This window comes from Pelophylax lessonae, assembly GCF_965119305.1.
Source record: "Pelophylax lessonae genome assembly, chromosome: 7".
Lineage (NCBI taxonomy): Eukaryota > Metazoa > Chordata > Amphibia > Anura > Ranidae > Pelophylax > Pelophylax lessonae.
This window is the reverse complement of record NC_138774.1, coordinates 237,597,137-237,616,637: the sequence shown is the minus strand read 5'-3', so window position 1 is coordinate 237,616,637 and position 19,501 is coordinate 237,597,137. Positions and strand designations below refer to the sequence as shown.

At 41.8% G+C, this 19,501-nt stretch overlaps 1 protein-coding gene across 2 annotated transcripts in view; it reads left to right on the top strand.

The window, feature by feature from the left end:
* Positions 1-19,501, top strand: part of LOC309560308 (syntaxin-binding protein 1) — a 101,795-nt gene that overhangs the window by 49,966 nt on the left and 32,328 nt on the right. For both annotated transcript variants that reach the window (XM_082263924.1, XM_082263923.1), the window contains exons 5-13: positions 6,548-6,626; positions 6,764-6,867; positions 10,339-10,487; positions 12,516-12,600; positions 12,731-12,861; positions 14,351-14,458; positions 15,484-15,544; positions 15,632-15,697; positions 18,633-18,713. In XM_082263924.1, coding sequence (XP_082120050.1) covers positions 6,548-6,626; positions 6,764-6,867; positions 10,339-10,487; positions 12,516-12,600; positions 12,731-12,861; positions 14,351-14,458; positions 15,484-15,544; positions 15,632-15,697; positions 18,633-18,713 — 864 coding nt within the window. The remainder of the gene's footprint in view (positions 1-6,547; positions 6,627-6,763; positions 6,868-10,338; positions 10,488-12,515; positions 12,601-12,730; positions 12,862-14,350; positions 14,459-15,483; positions 15,545-15,631; positions 15,698-18,632; positions 18,714-19,501) is intronic.

The following is a 19,501-nucleotide window of genomic DNA, read 5'->3' as shown; positions in this document are numbered from 1 at the left end:
GTTTGCTGTAATCAGACCATGATGGGTTGGGGTGGATGATGTATTCTGCTTAAAGTTAATAGGTGTCAGGAACAGTTCACTGGGGAAAAAGAGGAAATGTCAAATGTCAATATATCAAAAAATGCTGCGCAATCAATAGTGAAACAACCAGTGATCAAATATATAAATAAATAAATAAATCAATAAATATCATAGAAGTGAAAAAAATAAATACCATCAATAGTGTACAATCACATACTGTACATAAATTAATAAATAATAGTGTAAGCAAACATGTACAAAAATCCGTAATGTGCAAATAAGTCCCAATGTATGAAGTGTAAAAACAAAATGTGTGCTCATGTTGGGTCACTCTCAGGTGTGCCACATCCGGAATATAAACTACGAAAAGAATTTCCCCTAGGGGTGGGACTTTTCAGGCACAAATACAGTATTAAATATGAATAGCTCACAACGTTAAAGAACAAACAAATTTATTAAAGAAAATTAACAATGGGTTAAAAAATGGCAAGCTGTATACGATACATAAAATCACACGGCAGATGGAAACCGCTGTATTCTGAGGTGTATACCCAACGCGTTTCAAAGTCAACCATACAGCTCCTTCCTCAGGGGTGATTGGGCGCTCAACTTATCACGTGTGACTTTTCAATTGAGCTCGTGTAAAAAACGCTTAATGCCTCCCTGGGCTGAAAAAGGATCTATTCAATCCCCCCAGGTGGAGATCCTCTATAGGGTATCACTCCGTCTGGTGCACACCCTTGGTGTCATATAAAGGAAAAGAAGCTTGATAGTGCTGAAATCTTTTTAAAATTTTTTATTAAATAAATGTATAAACTACTCACATGCTAGAGTGCACCAATCTATCATGGGCATCAATAAGCAGGTATCGTGGTGGTGCGGTGAGACCAACAGCCTAGCACGAGCGGCAACAGCCGACAGCCTCTCAGTCACAGGCTCGGTCAGTGCAGCTTTCCGTCCGTCCTTGCCCCTCCCCTACGCGTGACGACACAGGGACCTTGTGTCTTCCTCAGGGGGATATGATTGGACGGAAGGCTGTCTCTGTATTTATATGGTGAGTATCAGTCGCCATTTTATCGTAGTTCAATGGGCGCCACCATTTTGTGTATGATATTCCCTTTTATACATAAAGGACGGCCAGAAGCAGCTGTCAGTAATCTCCTCTCCTTCACCATCACGATTTAAACAACATAAATAACCAATACAATAAATGCATATGTGAATTAGACACCCCAATATAACAATCAGAATAAAAACATATATATATATAAATATATGCATCACCCCAAAATAAAAAAAATATATGCTATTATAATAAATATATCAAAATAATAATACTAATAATGGGGGGGATATCTATAAAAATATATAAAAACTCTAAAATAAAACTAATATGTTATGTAAAAAGATAGTCACTTTGAAATAAAATCAATAATTACTAATAAAACATTCTAAATCAAATTCTTTATTAATACCCCCAGGAGCTAATGAACCTAACTGATATATCCACCAGGATTCCCTCTTGCTTAATTCTCTAACAAAATTGCCCCCTCTCCAATGCTTTTTGGGAGCTTCAATTCCCCAAAATTGTAAACCCTTACAACTTTGATTATGTCGCTCTCTAAAAAAAGCAGAGATAAATAGTGTTTGTCAAAACCTCTATTAATATTATAGACATGTTCTTGTATACTTTCTTCTTGAGTTCGCTTTGTACGACCTACATATATTTTGTCACAGGGACACTTAATGGCGTACACAACGCCCTCCGTGTCACAAGTCACAAAATCATTGATTTCATACACTTTGTTAGTAAGGGGATTCTCAAAACACGTCCTCTTTTTAATATTTTCGGGTACTCTTACACAACTGTAACAGTGTCCGCATGCACGGAATCCTTTGATCCTCCAATTGAACATACTATTCATTTTCAGAGGTTCGATAACATTCTTTTTTTATCCCTAAGGTTAGGGGCCCGTTTATAAACACAATTAGGTCTGTCTGATAACAGTGGTCCAAGGATTTTATCCTGTTTTAATACTGGCCAGTATTTGGTGATAATTTGTTCCACTTTCTTATATTGTATGTTATAATCCAAGACAATCTTCATATCCATGCCATATACACAGCAAATTTATACTTTTATACAATCTGTACACTCACTACTTTACATTGTAGCAAAGTGTAATTTCTTCAGTGTTGTCACATGAAAAGATATAATAAAATATTTACAAAAGTGTGAGGGGTGTACTCACTTTTGTGAAATACTGTATGTGCGGGTATAAAAAGGGTTCCCCTAGTCCATTATAGTTTTTAAAATATTTATTGATTAAAAAACAGGTTGGGTACTCACTTTTTACACAATATAAAATTTGTAAACTCCACGAGCTCCAGCTCGTCAGACGTCACCTCCGGTATGCCTCCGCCCACATCTCTCAGGTTTCGGTTGTTGTCTGTCATTTCTATTGTGGTCAATGGGTAGGAAATGAAGAGAAATAAGTAAGGAAACAGCAATAAAAAAAAAGGGTTTTGCATGAGTATTTGTACTATTTGCACCTTTGCAGTGCGATTTAAGCCCATACAAAATGAATGAGCTCAAATCGCACTGCAAAGAATTGCATGTGATTTGAACAAGAATGCGGTGCAACTCCTGTCTGAATCACTTGCGGTTCCCCCCACCCTTCCTGCGTGAACCCAGGTTTATCATATGGCGCTTTTCCACTGCATGAAACCAAACGGTTTGCGTTTGCGCTTTTCCACTGCATGGTACCGCATGGTACGGTGTTGGAACGGTTCGGTACGGTACGGTACCGCGGCGCTTTTCCACTACATGGAACCGAACAGTACGGCTCGCTTAAACAGTACCACCTCAGTTGTGGTTCCAAGAGGGCCGTACCGTTACCATATCCCACAATCCTGTGCATGCAGCCTTGACTGTTTGTCACTACTAGCCACTGATTGGTCAGAGAATCGTTGTTATCCCACCCACTTTACTTTAGTGGAAAAGCAAACCGTACCGAACCGTTCCAACACCATGCGGTACCATGCAGTGGAAAAGCAAACAGAGCCAAGCAGGGCCGAGTGGAGCCAAGCCGGTACTTGCAGTGGAAAAGTGCCAATAGTGACTTCAGCCTGGGTTCACACAGGAGCGGTGCGGGACACAGCATGCAATTCAGGCAGGAATTGTGATGACTTCCAGTTCAAATTGCATGAAATTCTTTGCAGTGCAATTTGAGCTTATTCATATTGTATGGGCTCAAATGGCACCGCAAAGGTATTGGTACACGGTATTGGCAAACACTTGACCAAAGTATCAGTACTCATTCTCTCCGGTAAAAAGACGGTATCGGTTTAACCTCAATAAAAAATGAACAGTAGTTCCAACCCTTACCTGCTCTATCCAAAACTGAAAAAAAAATACTTCTGGAGTTTGTCTTTGCAAACTTTATGTTTAATACTTTCTGGATTGTGCTTCAATATAGCCAATGGCCACAAGTGCTAGGCTCAGTGTGGGACCCAATGGGTGACACATTTCACCATTAATCAGGGCTTAACATAGGGATGACCTGATCCCTATGATTAAACCCTGATTGAGGGCAAAACACATCAATAGAGGAGTCATGCCTAGTGGAAGTAGCAACGTAAAAGTACCCATGCATTGGCTTCAATACGTCGGGCTTTTGTTTGTTCTTGAGTATCGTATTATTGAATGGCTAGGCTGTACCGAACTAACTGCAACAGTATCAATGTAAAATGAATATGTATTTAACCAATGTTTCCCTTCCCTGCTGGCTCTTGCTTTTCCTTACATTAACTCTGTTATTAATCAGCTTGCTAAAATAATACCTAACGTCTATCAATCCTTTGAAGACTATATGTAGAAGAGCAGGAAGGGTTTCCTTACTGTCAATAAAACTTCCTGATGGAAAACAAGACTTAGCCCCTCACAGAACATTTTATATTGCCTACAAACACCCGTCAGATTTCTGCCCGCCTAGAAGATGCAATCTAGTTCCGTTTAATTGGTGGCTGTGGAGCAGTACACACAAGACTATTGTCATAACTCATGCTGTAATGTGCCTTCAATTGTTTGTATAATACAATATACAGACAGCAGTTATTGGTCCTTGGTGACTTCTATTATCCTACCTTTTTTATTTTGTTTTAACGATAGGACTTCAGCACAGAAATATTAGAGCTGCCATTGCTAACTCGGTGCATGCTCCACTATTTTCATTTTGATCCTTGTTTTAATGTCCTTGAGAGTCACTGACCTGGAACAAGTATGGACAGGCAATAAGGCACTTCAGATTAATGGCTCACTAGGATGTGAAGCTAGGATATAGATCACTACCCTCAAGGTAGGGCCCCCTTAGGAATTAGTTCCGGCCGGCTCAGTAGATTGTTTAAAAAAAGAGCTGGATTGATTCCTAAGTGCACAAAATATAAATGAATATTAACAGGGATTGTTGGTCCAGAGAATTTCTGATTTCCTCCTGGGCCCAGTAAAGGAATCTTTTTCCCTCACTGGAGCAAATTGAATCATGCTTGGGGCATTGGGGTATTTTGCCTTCCTCTGGATCTACTATGGGTATAAGATCCTGTATATGGAAGTTTTCTATTTTTTTTTTTTTCAATTAGTTGAACGAAATTGTGTTTTTTTTTTTTTTTTTTTTTTACTAGCTATGTAAATATGTAACCCTTGAGCCTGTACACTTAAAAACAAGTCAACAATAGCAGCTACCATATTTCTATCTTCCTTTAAAAGGAGTATTCTAGATATAGAGATTTTTCCTAAAGCATTTAAAGAGACTTTGACACCATTCAAATTCTGGTTAAAATGACAGGTTTTCCTAAAATTGACAAGCCCCTGTACTCTAATCCCTACCTTCCCACCAGTCTCTGCTTTATGCATGTTAATATTGATTAGTGAGGACATGCATCATGTGATGGGCCAGTAGTATTGCACATTAGGTAGGAGGCAATAGGATCAGATCAGCAACCATAGAGGGTTTGCATTAAAGAGCAGCCTGGATTTTGGTGTTCCTGCGCTTTCTTTGGGGGAACTAAAGACAGAGGGTAAAGCCATTTAAAGTTTTTAATGCTATTTGACAAATTTCAAATGGAACCACATCATTCTTTATTGGGTAAGTGAAAGATTCTGTTGACAGTCCACCCAACCTCCCTCGCCCATTAGAACCCACCTTTGCTATGTTCCCCCTTTACTCTATTTGCCTGTGAGGGGCTCTCAGAAATACCCAGTACTTCTGGGTACTGGGGAGCATGTGACCTTTTCCTCACTCCCGGGGTGCAATGTTCGGGACTCAGAATTCAATCATCAGACCAAAACGCAATCACATATGAGACATGAGATCATTGGCCCCATATAAGCTCCTACTCAAAGCTTAAACAGGGATTAGACTCAGACAGATCAGGGAAGGTAAATGTTAGTGGGTGGGTGGTGGCCTTCCTTAAAAATGTATTTTTAAAAGATCATTTAAATGTTGGTTTCCGATAAATATTTTTTTTCACCAGTAGCTTCTTGTGTTTTTTGGGATGTCAATGTCTCACTCCTCCTGCTGCCTTTATTGAAAACAGCTTGTAAAGCTAGCCATAGGCATTAGTATTAACAACCGTATGTGTTTGGGACATGTTCACAACCTTTAGTCAACTACTTTTTGGAGGTCAAATCAATCAATTGGACAATTTATAGAACATTTTGCAATCACTTTTGTTCCTCCCTCTAAGTAGTATCAGCAGTATCTTCAATTCACTGTTGTCATCCTCCCTATTTCAATAATGAATGTTCTCTCCATGATTCGAATGCTTAAGCATGGTCATATCATGCATACCGTCTTGACTGTCATATTGTTTTCATTATGGAATCTACTGGCAGTCCTATGGACAATCAGGAGGATGAGTCTGGGAAGTTTGGTACAGAGATATCAAGCTGCCAGAGTCTTAGAAAACATAAGAAGCCAATGGGGTTATTGACTGTTTGCATATAACAAAAGCTGATATATTACACTTGGGTCTATAGACACTTTTAAGTGTATCTCTAGGTAAAACCTTGTTTGTCATTTAGATAACATAGAGAAGGGTTAGACCGTCCGTCAAATTTTATTGCTGTCTTGTGTGCCCACAGGGGAGATTTTTCCCTCTATTTGTACTGGTGATGGTTGTCACCAAGAAAGAAAGGCGAAATCTAAAATTTGAAGTTGTTCCTTGAACAAGGGTCAGAGTGGGAACACCTTTCTAAAGGGACAGTTCCTTAATTTGAGGGATTTCCTATAAAGTTGCATCTTGGCCAGGAAGTGGATGAAATTTTCCTTAAATATACACAGGCCAAAAAAATCTGGCAGGGGTTTCAGTTCTTCCAAACTCTATCCAAAACTTTAGAAGAGTTTTGGCCATACAGGAACTTTAATTTCAAATCCATAGCTTGTGCACATTGCTGTTGCAATCTCTTATTCTATCTTTGTCACCTTGTACCTTCGGCTTCCTCTCACGCTCCTTCCTTCTCTTGCAGTCTGTTCATTCCCTCATCAATGACTTCAAAGATCCTTCTTCCTCTAAGTACAAAGCAGCACACGTCTTCTTTACAGACTGTAAGTGTGTCACTAACACTGAGATGATCTCCCTCCTATCTCCTCCCCGGTCTGGTGCCCCCCCCCCCCCCCCGCATCTTACCCTTAGTTTCTTCCATCAGCCATTGTGCTTATTGTTTTATAACCTGTTTCCACAGCCTGTCCAGACACCCTGTTTAATGAGCTGGTCAAGTCACGAGCATCCAAAGTTATCAAGACGTTGACCGAAATCAACATCGCATTCCTTCCCTATGAGTCACAGGTAAGTGTCACGTGAGAAAAATTTGAGCGGTGAGGGCTTTCTGTATTTTAAGGCTAATCTACAGGCAGATATAATATTATTACATTGATTAGCTTAGTTTTCATGAATATATCATTAAATATATTTTTAAATGCAACTTGTGTAGGTACATGAGCTTGATTTGGTATCAGTTTCTTGTAGTTCTCTATACCAGTGGTGGTCAACTTTCTTGATATACTGTAGGTGGCCTCAAGTGTGGCCCCTGACATCACAAAAGGGCTGACCGTAATGTTAAGTGAATGCTTCAGAAAGCTGTTAGACACTGCAGGCATGCAACAGGAGATGGTCAAAGACTATAGAAGAGCTACAAGAGAGGGTCAGAGGCTGCAGACACTATAAAGTGATATTAAAGGCTTAAGGTTTTTTTTCTTTAAATAAAAAAACTTGTGATACTTACTTGCTCTGTTCAGTGGTTTTGCATAGTCCCCCGCCGCCACTCCTGGCCTCTCCTCCTTGCCAAGTACCTCCATACCAAGCCGCTGGCTATGGGGGCACTCATGACTGCTCCCTCCCGAGCTGCTTCTGTGTGCCCATAAGACACACAGAGTGCGGCTTGGCCTTGCCCCCAGCTCCCTCCTCCATGGGTGCAATTGACAGCAGCGTGAGTCAATGGCTTTCACTGCTTTGTCTCAGCAAATGAGGAGGAAGAGACCTGGGAGAACCGCTGCTGTAATGCACATCGGTAGATCAAGATGGGGCTCAGGGGAGTATTGGGGGGGATGGGGGGATGCTGCAAACAGACGTTTTTTTACTTTCATACATAGAATGCATAAGGGTAAAAAAAACCTTCAGCCTTTACAACCACTTCAAAAGCCTGGTTTGAAACTAAGGACATGCTTCAGGCAACAGTCATTGATTAGTGGCACACTGTATGAGACTGCTAGACATCAATGCTATTACAGCACCTTTACAAGTCAATGCTTCCACAATTGTGCTCCCTTCAGCCCCCCTAATATGATTTGTGCCACCTTTGATATTCTGTTTCGCAAGATCTTTCATAGAAAAAAAATAGAAAAGGGATGTATAGCACCAGAAAAAAATAAGATAGTGTGAAAGAAATAAATCCAAACACTTGTCTACTGTCCTTTGTAAGTACCTAAGTAAGGGAAACACAGACAACTGTCTGCAGGGACTGCAGAAAGAACAATAAGTGGCAAAGTGCTCCAGTTGTTGCATAACTACAAGTCCCATTATGCCTCTGCCTTTGGGACTCATGCTTGTAACTGGTAGACTTGCAATGCCTCATGGGACAGCTAGAGGGCTACAGTTTGAACACCCATGCCCTATACCAGTGATGGCAAACCTTGGCACCCCAGATGTTTTGGAACTACATTTCCCATTATGCTCATGCGCTCTGCAGTGTAGTTGAGCATCATGGGAAATGTAGTTCCAAAACATCTGGGGTGCCAAGGTTCGCCATCACTGCCCTATACAGTAACACAGAGACTGGGAAGGGGAAGGGTGGGACTGGGAACCAATCAAGTGTTCTGCATGAAAATGTGCTGCCAAGGACATACTGGTAAGACGAGAAACTAGAGTGAGTAAAAGGATGGCCACGCCCTCCCCCCCCCCTTCCCTCCCATAAGTTCTTTCACTGTCCAATCTGCAGGCTTAGGCAGAGGAAGGACACCACTGTATTCCTTACCTGTAAGTGGTGTTATCTGCCTAGCTGAGCTGTTTGCTGTATTGGTAAAAACACTCCTTTGTATGTTTTTAATCTATGTACGTAGCTGTTTGCCTAAAGTTCAGCTTTAAGACTAATAGAGGTCTGTATAAATAAGCTACAAAATCAGGCACCTTCTCTATTTTGAAAGCCACCATACTTCCCGCAGAAACCACCTCTTGTGGTAGAGAATTCCACAATCTTGTAGCCCCAACAGTAAAGAACCCCCCACGTTGCCTGAGGTCAAAACGATTCTCCTCTAATCGCATTGTATGCCCTCGAGTCCTCATGCAATCCCTTCGACTGAATAGCTGTTTTTCTATGCCGAGATCCCCATTGAGAATAGTTACATAGTAGGTGAGGTTGAATAAAGACAATAGTCCATCCAGTTCAACCTGTGTAGGTGTGTGTGGCTGTAATCATCTCACATAGCCCTGAATGTTCTGATCCTTGAGATGTACGTCTAAGAGTCGAAAATGTCTTACTTTAGCAGGTTTCTTCTGGACTCCTAGAGCTGAGCTGTTTTCGATGCTATTTATAACGTTGTTTAAAGTACATTGTAAAAAAGAGAAAGGAATAGTAGAACTTGTAATCAGGCACAAGTAGAAAAAAGTTCCAGAATAGCAAGGTAAAAAGAAACCACTAGCATCGTACGTAAATCATGTTAAAGCGGAGTTCCACCCAAAAGTGGAACTTCCGCTTTAGGGAGTCCTGACCCCCCGACATGCCACATTTGGCATGTCATTTTTTTGGGGGGGGGGAGCGGGTACCTAGTTTTGACAGGTACCCACTCCCACTTCCGCTCGGAGCGCCGCGGCGCCCTGAGAGGAAGTTCTCCTCTCCCCCTCCCTCCCTGCAATCTTCTGGGACACGTCAGAGGTCCCAGAAGATTGCCGGCCAATCACGGCGCACAGCGCGACTCGCGCATGCGCAGTGGGTACCCGGCTGTGAAGCCGCAAACTGTAACAGCCGGGTGCCCACAGCAGTGATGCCGGCGCCGAGGGAGAGGATCGAGGCTTCCGGCGGCTGCATCGCTGGACCGTTGGACAGGTGAGTAAATGGCTGGAACTCCGCTTTAATTGGAACCCCCAGACCTACAGTGTATGAGCTTATTGGATATCCCGTTCCGAAACCATGGCCATTCATTTATAGTTGCCCCCAACCCCCATCCCTTTCTAAAACAGCCTCCATTTTTCGAGTTTGGCTTTCCATAATATTTTGGAGTGTTTCTGTGGGAAATTGAGCATGTTCAGCCACAAGAACATTTGGTGGGGGTCAAGAACTGATGTTCAATGAAGAGACCTGGTTCATAGGCGTTTTTCAGAATCATCCTGACGTTCAATAAAGTTGAGGCCAGGGCTCTGTGTAAGCCATCTTAAGTTGCTCTACACCAGAGGTCTTCAAACGATGGCCCTCCAGTTGTTCAGGAACTACAATTCCCATCATGCCTAGTCATGGCTGTGAATATCATAGTTTTACAATGCCTCATGGAATGTGTAGTTCCGCAACAGCTGGAGGGCCGTAGTTTGAGGATTCCTGCTCTACACCAAACTCACCCAACCATGTCTTTATGGGGCTTAACAGGAACTTAGTCATGCTGGAACAGAAAAGATCCCTCCTAAAACTGTTACCACAAGATTGAAAGTGCTCAATGAAATGGAAGGGTGTCAATTTTTAGCCATACAGTGTATATATGGTATACCTTAATTATATGCCTTGACCCATCTAATGTCTTTTTTCACTAGACTTTTACTAATCATATCTTCTAGGTATTTTCCTTGGATTACCCAGATTCCTTCCACAGTTTCTACAGTCCTCATAAAGCTCAGATGAAGAACCCAATCCTGGAGCGTCTTGCAGAGCAGCTCGCCACTTTATGTGCCACCTTGAAAGAATATCCAGCTGTGCGCTACCGCGGGTGGGTTATTACAGCAGATCTGTCAGGGGATAGGTTATTCCTTAGGGCACAATGGAACCAGTTACTTGTAAACAGAAATAAGGAATTTAGGGGAAAAATGGAATTAGTCGTTCAGGCTCTCCTTCTGCAGGATGATCCTGGCTACAACTGTTAACCTGACTATTTATTTGGACAAATTACTCTATATAGGCTACTTATAGGCAGTCACGTTTGAGAAACCCCCACTATATGTTTGTTATGTGTTCTCATTCACACAGTATACCTTATATTACTTTTTTTTAATACATTTTTTTTAGGCTTTAAAAAACACAAGAGAATGCAACATTAAGCCAATAACATTGGCGTAAATAATGGAAAAATACAAAATCAATAGTAAACCATATAACTCAGGAGCGGTATAACATGGGGCGGTATCTCCTCAAGTCCTAAAAATAATAAAAAAAAAGATCTCTTACCTTTCTAGTAATTTCTTTGCAGTAGTACTATATGTAGGACCCTGTAGGCAACTTCTATTGTTTAGAATAGCTTGCAGATAGCTTGCAGTGTGCAATTAGGGGGACAGATTGATGGACAGTTTTTTTAAACAGTGGACAATGCATCACCCAAGCCTTGGGATCTTTTTCCCTTAGCTTAGTGAAATAGATTTTTACCATGGCTGTCACAGTTTTAGAACAGTTTTAGAAGTAGAAAGGGGCTGAGCTGTCTTGGGTGTGATAGATTTGTACCCTACTAACATAGTGACAGAGGAAGCAGCAAAGTCCGAAATGTGAACACGTGCACACACCCAATAAAATAAAGTAAAAATCCAGAGTTTTCATAATTGTACCATCAGTGGTGGTCTGAGATCGCTTTGAGAGGTAATATTTCCTTGTAAGTGTTATAGTTACTTACTACAATGCATTAAACAATGGCATTGATTTACTGAAAGGCAAATAGGGTGTTCACTTTGTACGCAATTTTTCTCTTAACTTAGTGAATGTGTGGAAAATGTACTTATCAAAGTATAACTAGTCATGTGCAAGGAAAAAAAGCAGTATCCCTTAACCCCTTAGTGCTGGTGCCTCCCGGCCCTTTAAGAAGTTTCAGATGCCGGGAGGCAGAGAAGGGCATTTCGATCATGTGACCTCGGTGATTGGCAGTCAGTGCGGTCACAGCCGGTAATTGTGCCGGTAGCGCGCAGGGAGTGAGCTCTCAGCACAGCATTGTTTACATTTTGATATGCATAAATGCGGCCTCTCAGCATTAAGACCTGCCGGAAGGCTGCATATATGCGTATGGCCTGCATGAAAAGGTTAATTGTACAGTACAGGACACATGCTTTATATTCATAGACCCTGGGTTATAGACTCATAACTTCAGGTGACTGGACATCGGCATAGCATTTGAGGACATGCCCCTGGGTGATGGACCTCTTGCCCTTACGGAGAATTCACTCTTAGCCTAGCTAGGTTATTATTTTCCTTCAATCAACTCTTCAATGTCTTCTAATATAACAACAAAAGCAGTGCATCCGGGTTGGTAATTTTTGGATGATGGAAGTCACCTCCTTCACTAAGCTAAGGGAAATTTCCCAGGCAAAGTACATATTCCCCTGCAAAGTAAACCATCTATTTGCATTTAGTAAATTAACCTTGATATCTTAAGCTAGCTACTCTTTAGTTTTTACAGCTTGAAAGCATCGGCAATGAATCAGGTACTGTATGTTGTAATCTTTAAACAGGAAAAAATACAGCAAATGAATTAATTGGGATTTAGGGGTTAGTGTCTATTTATAAATTCACGTAAAAACAGATTAGTTTTGGGATTAAGTTCAGTATAAAGGTATAGACACAGTAGCTCCAAAGAGTGAGCATATTGCATTGGAGAATACCAATGATTGAAAAAGGAACGGGATAGAGATTAAACAGTGATGTATACTTATTATGTGTATGAAGGATTGAGGCTGTAGGATGCTGTGTAGTGCAACTGGTTATAGAAGTTTAGTAGGTTACATAAGAAAAGTGATTACCCCGTATGTTTTCCCCGCAGAGATTACAAGGATAACGCAATGCTTGCGCAGCTGATCCAAGATAAGCTTGATGCATACAAGGCTGATGATCCCACAATGGGGGAGGTGAGGCATTAAACAACTACAGTCATTGGGAATGGAAAAGATCTCATTAATGAAGGCCATTCTAAAATAAATAAATAAATATTGTAGTGAACTTCTTTAGTTACGTTTGGTTTCTTCTCTTCAATTCCAGGGCCCAGACAAGGCTCGTTCACAACTCATTATCTTGGATCGGGGTTTCGATCCTGCCTCCCCCGTTCTGCATGAGCTAACCTTCCAGGCCATGAGCTATGACCTTCTGCCGGTGGAGAATGATGTTTATAAGTAAGATAAAAAGTTGACATATCAGATATAATAAAACTGGTTGTTAAAGAAGACTCTAGGAAACAGCACTATTCCTATCTAAGTGTCTAGATTAAATTACTCTGTAGCTTCAGAGATAAATGTTGATTTTTGGGTTCTATAGGGCGCGCACCCTTACTTCTTTTGGGGTGCACATGACAGACACTGAAATATAACTTAATACAAAAATCTGTATTTTTCTTCTCTGCACAACATTTCTAGCACCCTTCCTTCATGGATTGGCTCTGCTTCTCCTCTTAAACTTATGGATGGTGTTGTGCATGCGGCATTTATTATCATCATCACCTGTAGGACAAGACCTTGAACAGAGATGCTGAGGATGCCACAGTTTACTGTTTAACAACTCTCTTCAATAATCTCTTAGTGGACTGTTGATAAATTAATGTGTTTGTACAGTTCCGTGTACCGTATTTTCCGGCGTATAAGACGACTGGGCGTATAAGATGACCCCCCTAATTTTCAAGTTAAAACATAGGTTTTGGGCTATACTCGCCGTATAAGACTATCCCCCTTCCGAAGCAAGGCAACACCATTGAAAAACATCAGATTTCTCATAGATCTCCAAGGTACCCTAGTACTGTAATACATGTAATCTCTCATAATATCTCCAAGGTACCCTAAGTATAAGTATTACTGGTAGATGTAATCTCAAGACGCTGGCTGTGTGGGAATCCTGTACCGGTATACCATATGTACCGTAGCTTCGGCTACATACAGTATACCGTGCTGAGCCAATCACAGTGAGCGATGTATTCTATTATTGAATGCAAAGCCTGCTCGGATTGACAGAGTAAGAGAGGCGGGCTGATGTTACTCCGCCAATCCGAGCAGGCTTTGCATTCAATAATAGAATACATCGCTCTCCCTGATTGGCTCAGCGCGGTACACTGTATGTAGCTGAAGCTACGGTACATACGGTATACCGGTACAAGATTCCCACACAGCCAGCGTCTTGAGAAATTACATCTACCGGTAATACTTATACTTAGGTTTACCTTGGAGATATTATACTCAGCATATAAGACGACCCCCCATTTTTGGGGGATTTTTTTGAGGTTCAAAAGTAGTCTTATACGCCAGAAAATACAGTACTTGTCCAGGCAGTTATTTATTCTAGCTGTTAGATTACATTAGTTCGATGACTTGTATTTCTCTAAATCTAGTGTATGGTTTCACTTTGACATGTGTTGTAGTGTTTCTTCATTTCAGGGTTATAAGTTTTTCCTATATTTAAACAATATCATGCAAATGTATATTTTACTGTTGGCTGAATGAATCTGAAGTTCCTCTTTAAATAGATCCACTGTCTGTAGCAACCAGGTTAGGGTTATCTATAATTTTTCTATAAAAATGAAAAATGGATCTGATTGTTTGCTGTGAGCAGAAGCCCTGTTTTTCTGTAATGACAGTTTTATAGTTTTAAGTCTCTAAAATATCTTTGTCTTGTTAGGTATGAAACGAGTGGTATAGGAGAACAGCGAGTCAAGGAGGTCCTCTTAGATGAAGATGATGATCTTTGGGTGACCTTACGTCACAAACACATTGCAGAGGTTTCCCAGTAAGTACTTTGGCCTAAAGAGGCTAGATAGGACCTTAAAGTGAACATGTGGGTTAGCAACGGAGGGCAAACCAACATGTAGGTGGGGTGCAGCGTGTGCGGCGGCAGTTACTCACACAGGCAAGTGCAATAGAAAATGGTAATAAAGAAACAACAGTTCACAACACCCCCAGGGGGATGCCTGCCAAGCTGGGTACACTAACAAATTCCAACGGTGTGAAGATGTCAGGCATCTGGGTTGATAGCGTCTGTTGAGAGAGTGGAATGTGGCCTGGCCGTCCAGTGCCCCAAACAGGAAGATGTCCAAAGGGGTTGCGATCCTACGCTTTCCTTCCTCATCAGGAACCTTTCCCTATTGCTAGTACTGTCCCTAACAGGTGGTATACTTGTCACTACTCTACCAACATGCCAAAAGCACTCCAAGCCTGGGAGCCAGGGTCCTAAGTAAGCTCTGCCCAGCCCGAGAAGGCTGCTGGAGTCACATGGGGCATCAGCATCCAAACGCGTGCTTCCCCAGTGACCCAGGAAACCATAGAGGAACTGTGTATCCCTTGACTTCCTCTCCAACTGCAGTGCCACTGTGAAAGAGCGCCACCTGCAGTGAAGAAAGTAGACTGCACCTGCCTACAAACAAGTTCATTTAAATCATCCCCTCCCATCCCTGCATATAGTGTCCTTCCCTTGGGACATTTAACCATTTCTTTCATTCTCATGGAGAAAAGAGAAATAAACAGTGCTTCCTGATATGGAGGCACATGTGACTCTCTCCACTTCCTCCTGTAATGCAGTGCTAGGCGCCTGAGCAGATGATCTCCAGGTCCTAGCAATTGTAACAAAAGGGAGTGGGGAGAATACTCAGTCCTGAAGGTGAAGGAATGATTTCCTTCCAATTATATTTCTTTCTAGAGAAATTAAATGAGGAAAATCTCAGTGGGATACAGCAAAAGAAAAGAAAAATTAATTATTAACGGTTCTTATAAGATTATTCCTATTTAGCTGACTTGTTCTGTTCTTCTGAATTCTAGGGAGGTGACCCGCTCTCTGAAGGACTTTTCTTCCAGCAAGAGGATGAACACAGGTGACAAGGTGATTGAATCTTCATACCGGTACAGGGTAACACCACTAGGTAACCTATCCACAGTAGTACTAATGGATTCATTCTGTTTGTCCTAGGCAACCATGAGGGATCTTTCTCAAATGCTGAAGAAGATGCCACAGTACCAAAAAGAGCTAAGCAAGGTAAGTGGAGATATTGAATAACATATCACAGAAATCTCATTATTGCTACACTAATTTGATCCAGACATAGCAAAATCTTTATTATTATTATTATTATTATTATTATTATTACTATACTGTGATCCACACTCATAGTATAGTCAGCGAAAATAGCAATCCTTCTACTACTACTTCTAATACGTTCTAATGCTCCTTGAATAGTCAACAGACATAGCTATCTCTCTGCACTTGATGTTATCCATGTAAGGTCAGCAGACAAAGAAGTCTCTCTACTACTGCAACAGATCTGATCCATGGTCATAGGCATGCACAGGGGTGTACCAGGTGTGCTTGGGCACACCCTAATCACCCCCGTGTGGCGTAGATTCCCCCTGCTGCCTGGGCCTGTGTCATTTACCGGCCGCTTCCTTTTCTGAATGAGCACAGTAAGTAATTGGTACAGATCACGCACTGTGCTCATTCATAACTGAAGCCTAGTATACTGTGTTTACTAGGCTTCAGTTTGTGAATGAACAGAAAGCCGCTCAGTACAGAGCATTTCCCATTCATTCATTCTCCCGTGCAGCTGACGCTGCAGAGAAAGGGGCTGGGGAATCTCTGTCCTCAGCCTCTTTCTCTGTCACACAAAAGAGACATCTCTGTCACAAAAATGAAACCCCCCAAATTTCACCAAAGCTCCCAATGGGGCTCCTGAAAGAATTGTAAAAAAAAATACTAACACTGCCCACGGCCCAACTAACACTAATCTCTGCCCTACTGACACCATCACTGCCCCATATATGCCCTATATATATACGCACACACATGTTTGTTTGAACTTTGGGGTACACACCCTAATGCAATAGTCTGTGCACACCAATGTCCATGGTCATACTACCATAAGCAGACATAGCAATCACTTTACTACTGGACAGGATCTCAACCATACTTATAGTAAAATCAGCACTACAACTCATATTACAGCCTCCCTGAAAGTGATGAAGTTAATGTTTGCATTTCTAAATCTGCAGGGAACCTCCACTGTGCTTCAATGTTTTCTGTAGACATTAATCAGGGGTGGACTGAGACCCTCTGGCCTGGGGGGGCAAACAAAGCCAAGTGGCTCTTTCATGATAGGTACAGCTTTAAGCTGGCCATACGTGGCTAGATTTCTCTTGTTTAGATCATGAACAGAATGAGAGAAAATCAATAGATTCCTCCATCCATACTGAACAGTGTAGATGGAGGAATCAGCACAGCTTCCTATTGTGTTCAGCTATAGAATTAGCTTGAATACCCAAACAGTGACTGAATCTGATTGGATCTAGTCGCTATTTGGCTGACAACTTTCCACCTGGCTACTTTTCAGTTGAATTTTGTTGAGTCAACACCAGGGGAATTTTGTCTGAGTCAACAGAAATTGAACCGTGTATGGTCAAGTTTACATTCCAGCATCAGCTTTCTTTGTGGTTTAAAAATTTGGTATATGGTAAAGATATAAGGGAAGTCAATGGCCACTGCTGTAATCGTAAACCTCCAAACAACTCTCTGCAAATGTCATTATCTGTGCACCCTACTTTGATTCATTTCTGAACAGTAAAACATTCCCTCTTAGGGTCGGAACATATATTATTGGCAGGGCAGCCATCAGAGGGGGAAAGCCCATACACGTGTAAGGGGCCCAGGCGTTCCGAGGGGCCGGCCGCCCAGGCCCCAACCAAGGAGACAGAGTAGTTGCAGCTGTAGTACCTAGCAATTGCTAAAGCATGGCGGCTGCAGAGTAAGCGGATGCAGCTGAAGGGATGTCTCTTTGCTGGATTGCACTGTCTCTTTGCTGAATATATGAGGCCGTCTCTTTGCTGGATTGGGATATCTCTTTGCTGAATATATGAGGCCGTCTCTTTACTTGATTGGGATGTCTCTTTGCTGAATATATGAGGCAGTCTCTTTGTTGGATTGGGATATTTCTTTGCTGAATATATGAGGCTCTCTTTGTTGGATTGGGATATCTCTTTGCTGAATATATGAGGCTGTCTCTTTGCTGGATTGGGATATCTCTTTGCTGAATATATGAGGCTGTCTCTTTACTTGATTGGGATGTCTCTTTGCTGAATATATGAGGCAGTCTCTTTGTTGGATTGGGATATCTCTTTGCTGAATATACGAGGCTGTCTCTTTGCTGGATTGGGATATCTCGTTGCTGAATATACGAGGCCGTCTCTTTACTTGATTGGGATATCTCGTTGCTGAATATACGAGGCCGTCTCTTTGCTGGATTGGGATATCTCTTTGCTGAATATATGAGGCCGTCTCTTTGTTGGATTGGGATATCTCATTGCTGAATATATGAGGCCGTCTCTTTGTTGGATTGGGATGTCTCTTTGCTGAATATATGGGGATGTCTCTTTGATGGATTGGGATATCTCTTTGCTGAATATATGAGGCAGTCTCTTTGTTGGATTGGGATGTCTCTTTGCTTAATAATATGGGGATGTTTCTTTGATGGATTGTATTAATTTTCATTTATTAAGTTGTAAGAGTGTTAAAATAGAAGTGGGTGCACTGAAGGACTCGGCGGGATGGCCAGTAGGCAGATTCGGTGGGACGGCCAGAGGATGGGCCCTACGGAATGTTGGTGGTCAGGCCCGGAGGGGCCCAGGCTTAAAGCTGTGTAAGGGGCCCCAAAGTTTCTGATGGCTGCCCTAAATATTGGTATTGGCCTAAGGCCAAATGTCCCTCACCCAGTTCTCCAGTGACATTCATCACGTATCCCTCCAATGGACACGCTTTCCTCTTTTAAAACCAGCCCATTTAATTTTGACTCCTAAGTCCAGAGTGCCTAGCGCTATTTCATGTGTCAATGTCATAATGATACTCTCTCCAGTTCTGTCAGGCCATGACTGTAAACATTTGCATTGCTATACTGTAATTAGTAAAGAGTATGATTTCTTTGCAGTACTCCACTCACCTACACCTGGCTGAGGACTGCATGAAGCATTACCAGGGAACCGTGGATAAACTCTGCCGCGTGGAGCAGGTGAGACATGATGTAACGCTGCAGGAACCTAGTGCAATACCCAAGTTGAAGCCCCCTTCTAGTGCAATACCCAAGTTAAAGCCTCTCCTAGTGCATTCTGCAAGTTAAAACCACCTCCTAGTGCAATGCCAGGTTGAAGGAAGCCTCCTAGTGCTATACTCTAATTGAAACCACCTGCTAGTGCAATACCTAAGTTTAAGCCACCTCCTAGTACATTACCTAAGTGCAGTAAAAGATGCGCAAAAATGAACGCTGCAATAAGCTCCGTGAACTACTTTGCGAAAAACGCTAAAAACAAAAGTGCAAACAAATTTGTGTTTGCAAAAATCTAGGTTTGCATGAGGCCTTTTAATGCAAGCTTCAGTGGGCGGAGTTTGAGTCTTGAAACAGGGGTCGGCTGATCAGGCAGTGGAAAAGAGTTAGGGTATATCAGGTCCTAGTATCACCCCGGACCTGGAGTCCCATCCTATAGTGTTATCAAATAGTGTTATCAGCTCTGCTGAGTTCATCTACGTGAACTACAGAACATCATCCCCTTTGGTATGAAGATGATAATAGACAGAGGTGTTCTACAGTCCTAACACATTTCATGTCCTAGGGTGAAAAAAGCTGCTCATTGTAGATACAGTACAGTGAGAGAGAACATGTCACCTTGGGACAGGAAGTGTTACTGGCAGGATCTCCAGGTAAAAGAAAAAAGCCTGAAAAAAAGAAAACTAATGCAGCCATTACATCTAAGGACTGGAAAGCTGCAATCCATAACATTTTAGTTTTTGGGGGTTAAATGC